The sequence below is a fragment of the Ammospiza caudacuta genome, chromosome 2, assembly GCF_027887145.1.
Source record: "Ammospiza caudacuta isolate bAmmCau1 chromosome 2, bAmmCau1.pri, whole genome shotgun sequence".
In the NCBI taxonomy this organism is placed as follows: domain Eukaryota; kingdom Metazoa; phylum Chordata; class Aves; order Passeriformes; family Passerellidae; genus Ammospiza; species Ammospiza caudacuta.
Genome location: NC_080594.1, coordinates 88,466,626 through 88,479,017, shown reverse-complemented (window position 1 = coordinate 88,479,017; position 12,392 = coordinate 88,466,626). Strand labels below are relative to the sequence as shown.

Here is a 12,392-nt window from a genome sequence, read left to right as displayed (position 1 = left end):
TGATTACCTTCTGCACTGTCTTTATTTTCTTACATTCTATCCCCCCCACCGTATGACATTTTGATTAAGAAGCTACAATGATAAGATAATCAGTGTCACATATAAATTACCAAATTTTGACTTGGAATGATTTATGACATAACCAGAAGAACCATTATTTGCCAGGACTTTCTGTTGAGATACTACATCTTTTGGCTTGATGCTACTTAACACTTCTTTTCATGACAGAGAAGCAATAATAGCATTGGGACTTGCTAAGCTTACAAGTGACACAAAGCTGGGGAAAAATGGGCAATAGTACCTACAAGTCAGGTAGTTCTACAGCCTGGATGGAAGTGACAATATGTATTTCTGTGCTTCAGAAATTTTATTCAATTTGGAAGGAGGTACTTAGGATTGAAGCCTAATTATTTGGCTTTTCCAGAATTGGACCTGCCATTCTGGGTGCTGCAGGTCTAAAGGCTATGTAATAGTTCTTGTGAATTAATAGTTATTTCAAAATATACTCCTTTTTTGAAGGTATGGCCAGAGTACCAAGCACAGCTTTTGCATATATGCTCAGAGCAGGATTCTTTTCTGGAATAAGAATGTTAATATATTGTTATTTATAACATATATTGTATATGTTATATTAATGCAGCTGCTATTAAATTAAGATCTAAGTCTGATGCCTACACTTCAAGAATTATTTTGAAAATTTGTGGAGTCCATGAAAGAGACAGAAGGCATATCAGAGACTGGAAATAATTCCTCTTGTCAAGACACCCTAAGTGTTTATCTTGATGGATAAAGGGTAAAAGATTGCTATCCCTAAATGCCTGCATGAGAAAAACAAAACTGGCTAAAAATGCTTCAGCAGTCTAGCAAAGATATGCTAAGGCTCAGGGTCTGAGTTGATGCTAGATGACTGCAGACTAGGTCTCAGTTTACAATCTCACTCAGTTAAAACAGACTCGCTTGTTTTTCCCAGTGAGAATAACTAGGCATTGAAAGAACTTCAAGGCTTGCAGTGCAATTCTACTGCTAGAATTTCTTAAAATAAAGATAGAACGCCTTTCTAAAAGATGTTCCACTTTATCAATAACTTTGGGGTTTGCAGCTGTGCTTTCTTCAGAAGAAGCTCATACCATTCAGAAAATGTAGCCAAATAATCAGTATAGTCTCCATCAGAAAATGGCATGGCCAGCAGGGAAGGGCTTCCAACTGTGAGATACTGCTTAAAGCCATGCACAAGAGCATGTTAGGGACAGTTGAGGTGGAGTAGATGTCAGGATAGATAGAAAGAAACGGGATACTCCATTCCATGATTATATAAAAGATGTCACAGTAATATAATACAGTCACAATGATTGTAAATAAGGCCGAAGTCATGAACGTTTTTCTTAAGCAAAAAGAATATGAAGTGAAGCAAAACGGGTTTTTGTTCAGGGTTTTTCTTTATTTAAAGTGTAAAAATAAATTCTGAGGAAGAAAAAGATAACATTTTATTTGAAAATGTTCACATGGGATTTTTTGATGGCTAATTAAAAACTATTTCATCTGGTTTGGGAATTACAAACCCAACAAATCCAATCCTGTGGGACTGTGTAACAAACTGTGATACAAATGGGTCTCCTCCCAAAAACAACAGCTCTTGGGAGTAAGAATTTCAATACTAGAAATAAATGAGAAGTGATTGGCATTGACAGATGTCATGAAACTGGGGGTTCTCAGTGCTTTTTAAGAGCAAAGTGAAAGCAAGAGTCATTAATGTTGTGTATCCTCGGATGTGCTACAGTATTTGATGCTCTGTGGAATGTGGAAAAATATTCTTTTCAAAAAGCATTGCACAGCTCATCAATAAACCCTCTCAGGAGAAGATTCCTACATAAAAGACATTAATTTTCACTCTGATCCTTCATCTACTTTCACTGACGTTGGCAGCTATGGTAATTTATTGTTGTTTTTACTTCATCTGCTATTGTTCACTTCTATTCTTCAAACACAAAGGAAAACCTATGTATGGAAAATAGCAAGAGTTCTTAGGAACAGTGAGTAATGGATCGTGCCATGCTGTGCTGCATTTGTATATTGATTTTGTCTCAGATTGATACATTAATTTAAATAGAGATTATGTGTGTAACTTTTCTACTGATAAGGCAAAAATTGAACTGGACTGGTAATCATGGATCAAAGTCCGCTTATGATATTATACATTTTTATTCCCATTATGTGGCTGGATGAAACTGCATTTTTTTAAGGTTCTTACAATATTACTTATACCTTACAGCAGCCAAATTTAAATTCCTTTGTTTTCAGTGGTTCCATGTTTCAAAGAATAGATGAAATGAGACTTCATGTTGCAAAATGAAAATGTCATTATGGCTAAAGTTAATAGGCCTGAACATCCTGAGAGTGATTCCGGATCTCATAACACCTCATAGATTATCAACTTGCTACAGCTTCACAGGGCTTAGTGGGAGGAGAGCTTTATATACAGTAGTTATGACTGCAAAGACAGAATAGCTGTATTTGGCAGGACAGCTTACATAATATATAAACATGTAAAATTTATTTTTGCAAATAAAAGAGTCTTGATAATGCCACCAAATGCTAAAATAGTAGTAATTTTTTCCCTTCTATTGTTTTAATTTAATCTGGAGGTCAGTTGTATTCATGGAACTTGATTGATCTCCTGAGTACATTCAAAGTATCCCATACACTTAACAGAAAATATGGGACATGGAGAGTGGAATGATTGCAGTGGAATGAAAAGCAACGGTCTTTGAAAATGGCAGTTTCAACTGTCAATGGCACACCAAGAATTGTTTAGGGCACAAGAAATACTGACTAATAGATTTCACATTACTCTGGTACACAATTAAGTTTTAAGAAATTGGGTCTTTTGCTTATTTGATTTCAGTACTTCATGAAAAGTTCCAGTATACAACATATGTATTCGAATGATTCTGGGGAAAAAATCAGTATAAAGAAGTTAGAAATTTGAACAAATCAAATTATTTTCCAGATTCAATAATGAATGCTAAAATCAGAGGATGTAATAACTTTATGTGCTGAAAATATAGTTACTAACTTTTAAAAACAGGCTTTTAAAGTTCATTTAACAAAACTGTCATTTTACAAAACTATTTTGAAAGTGCTATTTGCATCAAAGAAAATGAAGGTTCAGGAAGGAAGAACAAACAGCAAAAATTAAATTATTTTATGGTGATAAAAAAGTTGATAGCCTCAAGTAAAAACATGTTTCTTGTTATTATAGTCTTGATGTTACGCAAGGCAATAAAGCCAACATAATATCCTGTGGTTCTGCCAGGTTAGGAAGGTCTAACTTGACTTTAAAAATTCCTTTTCCTTGAGACAACCTGGAATCTGGTCTTTGTTTTTCACATTCTAATCTTACAACATTTGATTTTTATTATGCATGCTAATACATATGTGTATGAACATGATTTCTACAGGCACAAACAGTGCTATTAAGGTTAGTTGGTGTCTTGAGGGTTTTTTGCCACTGTGTATTGATACAGTAATTTGTCTATGATAATGGGAAACTTTAGCAATGATTTGGCATCACAGTATGAATATATTTCTGAAAAATTTGCTTTTCAAATGTAAGAGCTGAAAGCCAAATCTAGGCTACACTGCGCTAGTGCATGCACACACACACCTAGACACATCATGATAATGCCAAAGGCAATTATGAACTCAAAACCAGAGATCTTAGAGTCAAAGAAAGCTTTTTTGATCTAGTGCCTAAGATCCTTGCCTGTGACTAGACATCTAGTCACATTCCTGCTATGGCAATACATGTAAAAATGACACCTCGGAAGCCTAGTACACATTTTTTGTGAGGTTAAATGTGTAGTTTAAGCCGAAATGTAATAGTGTAGCAGTGCCTTTTACTACAACAAGAACACTTACTTGAGATAAAGAGCAAATATCTTTCTCTGCTGTACACAAGCTCCCATCCAAGCACAATATCCAGGTGTCACTGGAATAACTAAATGCCAAAGCAGCATAGGGGAATGTAAGACTAACCCTTAAGTGACAGCATGGCCTTGATCATTTTTTCTTCCTTTTGTCTTGGAAGCATTTGTTCTACCCTACTGTGGAACAAAAATTTTTCCCACCAATGAAAGCTCTTTGTTGACCAACCCATTTTGGAGGAGTCAGAATGTGCCTGCAATAAGTCTTCAGCATTTCTTCATTATTTATAATGATGCTGAAGAAGATAAAGGCATTTTTAATTATACTTCCATGGCTCTCATTTGATCTACATTTTTCTTCATGAGAACTGCAAAATCCTGTTCTCACCCATGTCTTTTTTGTTTTAATGATAGCTGATTTTGGAGTCATAACCACCTGTCAGCACATTAAGCTCTTTCTTCTACCATTTTGTAGAGTTTTTTGATCTTCCAAAGTTGAAACTTGCTCTATACCTGGCTGGAGATTAACTCATGTTAGGATGGGTTACCAGCTCTGAAGACAGACCAGCTGATGAAGTATTGATTGAAGTAATCACAATCCATCCTTCTTTTCTTCTTAGTAGTTCTAGTAAGAAGATAGCTTGACCCTCGACAAGATGTATCTCTGAGGTGGGGTGAAGGCCTGGGATGTGAAACGAGCAAGCTCACGTGACTCTTCTATCTTATTTTGAATCATAGAGATATAGAGTAACAGAATGGCTTGTTGAAAGAGGTGTTAAAGATCATCTTGTTCCAACCCCATTGCCATGGGCAGGGATGCCTTGCACCAGACCAGTCTGATCAGAGCTCCATCCAACCTGGCCATGAACTCTTTCAGGGACAGGGCACCTACAACTTCACTGGGCACCCTGCTTCAGTGCCTCATCACCTTCACAGAAAAGAATTTTTCCTAATATCTAATCTAGTAGTGCTCTCTTTCATTTTGATTCCATTCCTACTTGTTCTGTCACTATATGCTCTTGAAAAGAGTCTCCATTTTTCTTGTAGGCTCCATTCAGGTATTGGAAGTCTGCACTTAGTTCTTCTGAAGTCTTCTCTTTTCCAAGTTGAACAATCCCCATTTTCTAAATTAGGCAGGGTTGGGTTTTGTAACACTGCCTGTGTTTCTGCCTGACTTTGAACTGAGATACTCTTTCCAGCCAGTGCAGAATCTGGAGTCATGTCTTAAACCTGAAACTTGCACATTTCCAGTTGGCACCAGCACTGCCACAATAGTTTTGCTTCCAATTCCACATGCATCTCTTCCAGCAAACCTCTCTGGTGAGCATTTTGCAGAAACTTCTGTAGCTACTGGTTAGAAAACTTCTACTTACTAAGAAAGAAGAGAAACCTGGCCCAGGAAATTAAAAATGGAGCTTTGGGAAGCAAAGATCAGAAAACAGGTTCAGGGTGACATGAATAGTTAACAGCAAGATTAAATAAGGTCTTCTCTTGACTTCCAAATGAAAAAAATAAAATGTAAAAACCACTGAAGATTGGAAAGTTAGTTTGATTGCTATTAAGTAAATTTGATTTATTAAGATAATGAGGAATGTGATTCAGTCTCTGTGGTCTTGCTGATCAACAAAGTAATACTTGTGGCACACAGTGTGACTCCTCATTTTAATGACTAGGCTTTTCTTCTGAAATCAAACTCTTGCAGTAACATGGACAAACTGCCACTCCTCATTATTCTGCAGTTCCAGTGATGGACAATTGGCACGTAACCTTCATCACACGCTGAGTCTGCTTTGTGTATGCATTATACCTTCATATTTCAGTCTTTGTAAAGTTAATAATTTTATTTTTTTCTAAGTTAATTGTCAACCTCAGAGTATAATGGAAGGATGAATGAAAATGTGACATAAGATAGTATAGTATAATTTGAATAAATTTTTTTTTACAGTATATAATTTTGCATACTTTTAAATTTATTTATTTTTAATAAAATAACCAGTTGCATTCTGCTCAAACATTTTACCTTCAAGGGAGCCATTCTTGGTGCAAGGCAAAATTCTAGCAATTCAGGCCAACAGATCTTCAAAAGTCAAAATTAATTTGCTATAGCTTGATACTGCTCATTAAAATTCACAGCAGTTATTACATGGGAAATCATTATTGTTCTAAACAGTGTCCTACTTTCAAACTATAAGTCCTGTGGGTAAACAGCCAGCAGTCATGTTGGTTTCATGGGAAGCATTGCTACACTATTTTGATTATTCCATATTTGCTGCCTAAAGGTGCACGTTTTGCTCCCTTTATGGAAAACTGATCCTGCTCTATTTTGCCTCAGGATCATTTTTAGTATTTAAGTGAATTGATGGCTGATCATTTTGTTCAAAGTAAGTTTGCCTTCCTGGGAATATTATTCAAGTCGTTAAAAGGTAGAATTCCTCTCTGGGTTTAAAAATGAAGTTTATTTGCATTAGCTATTCCAGTGGTCCTTTGATAGACAACCACTGTGTGATTACTTTCAAACCAAGTGCACTGGTTCAATGACATGCAGTTTGGAAGGAGATTTTTCCCATCTTTCCTGCACTCAGAACTTTGTCACACAATGACCCCCAGCTGCCCTTCCAGCAGTGGCAGTAACAGCAGGTGGAGCTCTAAAGGCTTCCAAAGGTACAAGGAGGCGCTGAGCAGAGCTCTTGGAAGTTTTTCTCTCCTCTGGATTGTGCATGACTGCAGGATATACAGAATCAATTGTATCCCAGAAAATGGAATCTTTTAGAAGAGAGGAGAGCTTCTTTGCACAGATTATTTTGTGTGTATAGAGAAAAAAATACACATACCGTGGCTACTTTTCTTTAATGTGCATGCAATGCTTTCAAATACATAGAGAATATTTACTTCTGGAAGGAATAATGTGAAGAATAATATAATCATCACCATCAGCAGCAGCACCAGCAGCTGTGTGCAGTTTGGAGTAGTGCAATAGGGAAAGTAGCCACAGCACATACTCTTGTATGTAATGTGGCTCTTGAATATAATGAGAGAATCCAGTAATCTCAACAGAAGTTTTCTTGGCTGAGGATAGAAATGAAGTGGCAATTTAGCTGAGCATTTTAATTTACCATAGCTATTAAAGAAATTCGTTCAGTGTATGTTGTACAGAAGCGTGCTTGCCTCTGAGAGCGGCACTGGTGCTTTCAGGTTGGGGAGGGAGGGAGGGAGGGAGGGAGGGAGGGAGGAAGGGAGGAAGGAAGGAAGGAAGGAAGGAAGGAAGGAAGGAAGGAAGGAAGGAAGGAAGGAAGGAAGGAAGGAAGGAAGGAAGGAAGGAAGGAAGGAAGGAAGGAAGGAAGGAAGGAAGGAAGGAAGGAAGGAAGGAAGGAAGGAAGGAAGGAAGGAAGGAAGGAAGGAAGGAAGGAAGGAAGGAAGGAAGGAAGGAAGGAAGGAAGGAAGGAAGGAAGGAAGGAAGGAAGGAAGGAAGGAAGGAAGGAAGGAAGGAAGGAAGGAAGGAAGGAAGGAAGGAAGGAAGGAAGGAAGGAAGGAAGGAAGGAAGGAAGGAAGGAAGGAAGGAAGGAAGGAAGGAAACAGAGGAGTTATGTGTATCCTAAAGGATGAAGACATCCATTTTGACTGGGAAAAGGAAGAAAATAACTAAAATGCCCTTTAAAATATCAAGAAGGTTATTATATTTAAATAAAATAACTTTGTCATCCTCCCAGGAGTAGCCCAGTTTAGCTCCCACCATGGAATCAAGGGATGTGGTCAGGTTTTGTCCATATCTCTGCCCTACACTCTTGATTTTTAATCACAGGAGAGAAATGAAAATGTTTTGAATACATTCACCTTCTAAAATGTGCTTCTAAAGCAGACAAGACAAACCATATACTGAAAGTACCAATTTCTTTTCATAAGTCTAGAAAGGAGGCCACAGTGTGCAGGTTATCTGCAGAATTTGCCTTCTAGATGTCTAAAATCACAGGAAATTAATCCTGCCTGAAAGACACTAAATCAGTTAATGACTAATTGTGATGATGGACTCTCTATGTCATTTAATGTGCCATAATTTTCTCCCACTCTCATGTTTATCAGGTTTATTTTCATCAAAGGCCTTGGAAGCAGAGACTCTTTATTACTTTCCCAGTATCCTACAGTGCAGTATCTACTCCTACTCCTGCTTGCTGGGCTGGGTTTCATGACCACACTACTGAGAGGAGCAGTGACCTGTGTGGGTACTGGAATTGTTTGTGTCATACATTTTATACACAATGGAGGTGTGCAGATTGTGCTTGACTTTATACCATTCTCAGGCAGCTTATCCATAAACACACAGCTCTAGATACAGGAACTAAGTAAAGGAAATGGAAAGGCTTGACACATTTCCTGTAGAGTCTTTGATTTCATTTTTGCTCATTCTTCTACCTTGGTAGACAATGTTTGACTCATTAACATGCTTTTTTTTTACTCACTTCTATTCTTTTCAGTTTGTTCATGTCAGTGAAAGCACTGGTTTACATTCCACCTGACTCTACACCTGTTTCTATGAAATTATTTCGTTTCTGTGGTGTAAGTCTTTCTTCAGTGAGGCAAACTAGCCAAACAGTAAGCCAGCAGAACCTGTGGTGACTAACCCACATCAATTCCCTGGTGCCATTCCCTACACAGAGAAGACTGATGGGGATTAGTGGAATGACAATAATCCTTAGCTCACAATGTCATGATGCACTGCAATACCTCCTAGTTGTAACCAGAGTGATCCCTTTAAGGACAGCTTCTGAAATGACTTTCCAGTTTCTTGGGGTTGCACAGTTGTTGTGAAAATGTTTGCTTTGGTCTAACAGAGGCATTATGGAAATATTCACAGGCTTGTCAACCTCTTCCAAATATATCTACCTCAAATGGATGTACTTTAAATGTAGGAACTTTTCCTTTTCACACATTCCCAAATTCCCACCATCAGATTTTTATTTACCTTTAAGTTTCTAACTTATGGCAATTCATTGATTTTACAGTGACTTCAGAGATGCTTTGAATGAAAGTCAGTCTTACTGAGTTAATTTATTTTTTATATAATATTTAGCTGTAGTCAAATTATCCATTGTAAGAAATGCATTTCTTTATATGTCCTCTGTTACTGGATGATTAAGCTTTAATTTGCCTCAACTAATAAACGCACTGTGCTTCTGCTTGGGCGAGTTGTATGTACATTCCTCGGGGGATTAATCTTTATATGTTTCCAATTTCTTCATTCTTGTGATGGTTTGCTGTAAGAAGACAGAGTTACTTAACTATTGCAAATGATGCCTTCTGCAAATTCATACTCTAGAAAGTTAAGGTTTGTAACAAGAAGCCATAAAATTTATTAGGCCAAACCTGATGCAGTCAGACAAAACCACATAGAAATTCTCTGGCATATAAGCTCTCCTTTACATCTGAAATGGAAGCAACCTACTTCAAGTGAAGTACAGAAATCAGTCTCAGTTCAGTTTTATTACTGCTATTCACCATGACTGTCTCATAAAGTGAACATCTGTGAGGCTGAGAGAGCTGTTGTAGGGCAGAGATGATAAGGTCAGTAGCCTCTGCTGAGGAGAGAGGAGGGACAGATTATTATCCCCTGTGGAATCACAAGGATTAGCAGAAGAGATACAGTGAAAAAATCATGTACTGAGGGATAAACTAACCTTCTTACTGATTTCTTGAATGTATGATTTTTACTACACAACAAAACAATAAACCTTGTGTTCAGACTGACCTTCTGAAAATACCACAGATGGCCACAACTGTTTTGAAATGCCAGCATTGAGTTCTAGTGTCTATTAATAACTTCTTCTGTAAAGGCATGTTATACTCATGTGCATGTTACATTTGCCAAAAAAACCCTATTTTCAGATTCATATCTCAAAAGAAGGTAACAGAACTCACTCAAACCTGAAATTAAGGCACAGAAGACACAGCCCCAGAAGGAAGAATTTTGTGTGTAGTGATTGCAGAATCTGGTGAATGACAGTACCTTCACATTTGTGGCCATGAAGATATCCAGAAATGCATGTCTGGAAATTCAAGATGCCTTTCAAAACTTTACTCATCCGGAATGATTGCTGAGAAGCTCTGCCTGTCAAATACATTATTTCCACAGAGACCTAAAATTTAAGGATTTTAGAATGGCAAGATTTACTTAAATTTCACATGAGAATTACTGTGTAGATGCTGCTGAAACTCTAAAAAATATTTCATATGCAGTTTTTATGAAAGTTAAAATATTAGCAAGTCAGTGAACAACTATCTGTTTCCCATACAAATGAATTTCCTTTTTGTGCTATTATTGCAGGTGATTATGTAGTCATGACTATTTACTTCGACTTAAGTAGAAGAATGGGATACTTCACTATACAAACATACATTCCCTGTATATTAACAGTTGTTCTTTCCTGGGTATCCTTTTGGATCAAAAAAGATGCCACACCAGCAAGAACAGCATTAGGTAAGTTGTTAATAATTCCCTTTTCTGGTGTTCCTGCACTACTATTTGAAAATGTCAGCTTCCTTTCAAAGAGACCAGTAGGTATACCCTTTGGATTATTGCTACTACGTCTTGCAGAACCAGATCTACTTATTACTGAGACCACTGGGTTTTTTTTTCTGTAACAGGGTAATTAAAAGTAAACTAATCTGACCCATTGGATGACACTGCCACCTATTTTGCATAAAACTCTTGAATTAATGTCTGTCTCCTTGTTCTCACCATGATATTTTAGTGACATTTTTGAAGACTTAATTAATTGCACTGCTGGCTTCCTTCCCTTCTGTAACTCTCCCCCACTGGCAATTATGTCTTATATATACAGAAAACTGTGGGATATAATAGTATTAACTCATGCAAAGTGTTTTAGCTTGCATGCTTGAAGTTAAGCTTCACACTGGGTGTATTGATATTTTTCATAGATTGTGAATATTTATGCTGGTTTAGGTTTTCCAGAAACTCATTTTTGTCAGGACCAGCATGTGTATTTTGGCAATGTGCTTTAGTGTACACTTAGAATTGTTGACTTAGACTTAGATTTTTTTTTTTTAACATCTGTAGCAAGACCTGCAGGTTTTGACAGCATCAAGGGTATAGGGGTATGTAACAGCCAATTATATATAAACATCAGAACCAAAGGAGAAACAATTCCTTAGTTCAGATTATGATTTTCAGGTCTGCCAATATGAACTGATTCAGTAAACTACCAGTCTAGGAAAAAAGGGGAGCCTGTGTCAAAGTTTTCAGCCATTCCCAGTGCTTCATTGCATCCTCCTGCTGGAGTTTGTTACTATGTAGGTCCATTTTTCTGAGGTTATTTTACAGGAAAGGAATATTCAGTCCTCATTCCCTCCATGTGAGTGCCAAAGGGCCAGTACACCACAGCTCCAGCAACAGGATGGACACAAAGACTCACAGTTACTCTGCTGTCCAGTAACACCTCCAGAACAGCAAAAAGACCATTCACAGGTGAGGGCAGAGCAGCTTACAACTGCCTGTTCCTGGCTGGGTAGACTTGCCTCTGATAGCCAGAAAATTGAGCAATTGGTCTTAAGTATAACTCTCTGCTGAACTCTTAAATTGAACTCTTTTCTTCTTAAATGAGGTGACTCAAGGGAGATAAGAAAAGATTGACTGTTCTCCATCTTTTTTTAAAAGGGAGTCTGAAACCCCATGCATGAGGAGAATCACGTAGCATCCTGCTGGATTATCCTTCTTAATGCAGAAGAAAAAAGAGACAAAAGACACCAAACACTTTACATTATTGATTTGCCATAAACATTTTCCAAATCCTGTACCTAAGGGTGGTTCCCCACACCACAAAGCTCATTTTTCCACATAATCAGACACAGAAGTATTTTAGATCACTAAGCACTAATGTGTGACTCTCCACCTCAACCCTCAGCCAGCAGGAAGTTCAGAGAAAAAGTGTATTCAGATACTGAAGTCATTAATTTGGAGTAAGAACATAAAAATGAGTTGTTTCAAGCTTCTTCTCTATGGATGTCATGACTCACTCCTAAAACTCTGACTGAGAATTTAATTTCATAGGCTAAAATATGACTTTTCTAAAAGTGAAGCCAAGTATATATGGGTCACTTCTTTTGTGCACAGAATCCTGTTGCTCCCAAATCGACAGTGGCTCCCAGGATGCAGTAAGCAGGTGCTCCCATTGTGCTGCAGACTTGCATTTATAATGCTGCTTACAGATCTGTCTGACCAACAGCACACATCCACATCCTGACAGTGGCACACGGTAAAATTGTGAGTAATGCAGCCCAAGGCAAACTGCTGAAATTGTCCTACTAATTAGTTGAAAATAATTGTAGAGACTCTGTGCAACAAACCTTCTCCAAGTGTAGCTGCATTAATGTAAAGGATGAGCACCAGGGAAATATTTATCTCTCTGAAATTAATGAATAATTTCCAAAGTTATTGGCAACTACTCACAGTTACATGGA

At 37.5% G+C, this 12,392-nt stretch overlaps 1 protein-coding gene across 3 annotated transcripts in view; it reads left to right on the top strand.

The window, feature by feature from the left end:
• GABRG3 (gamma-aminobutyric acid type A receptor subunit gamma3) overlaps positions 1–12,392 on the top strand; it is a 290,448-nt gene that overhangs the window by 268,133 nt on the left and 9,923 nt on the right. For all 3 annotated transcript variants that reach the window (XM_058824566.1, XM_058824561.1, XM_058824560.1), the window contains exon 7: positions 10,240–10,392. In XM_058824566.1, coding sequence (XP_058680549.1) covers positions 10,240–10,392 — 153 coding nt within the window. The remainder of the gene's footprint in view (positions 1–10,239; positions 10,393–12,392) is intronic.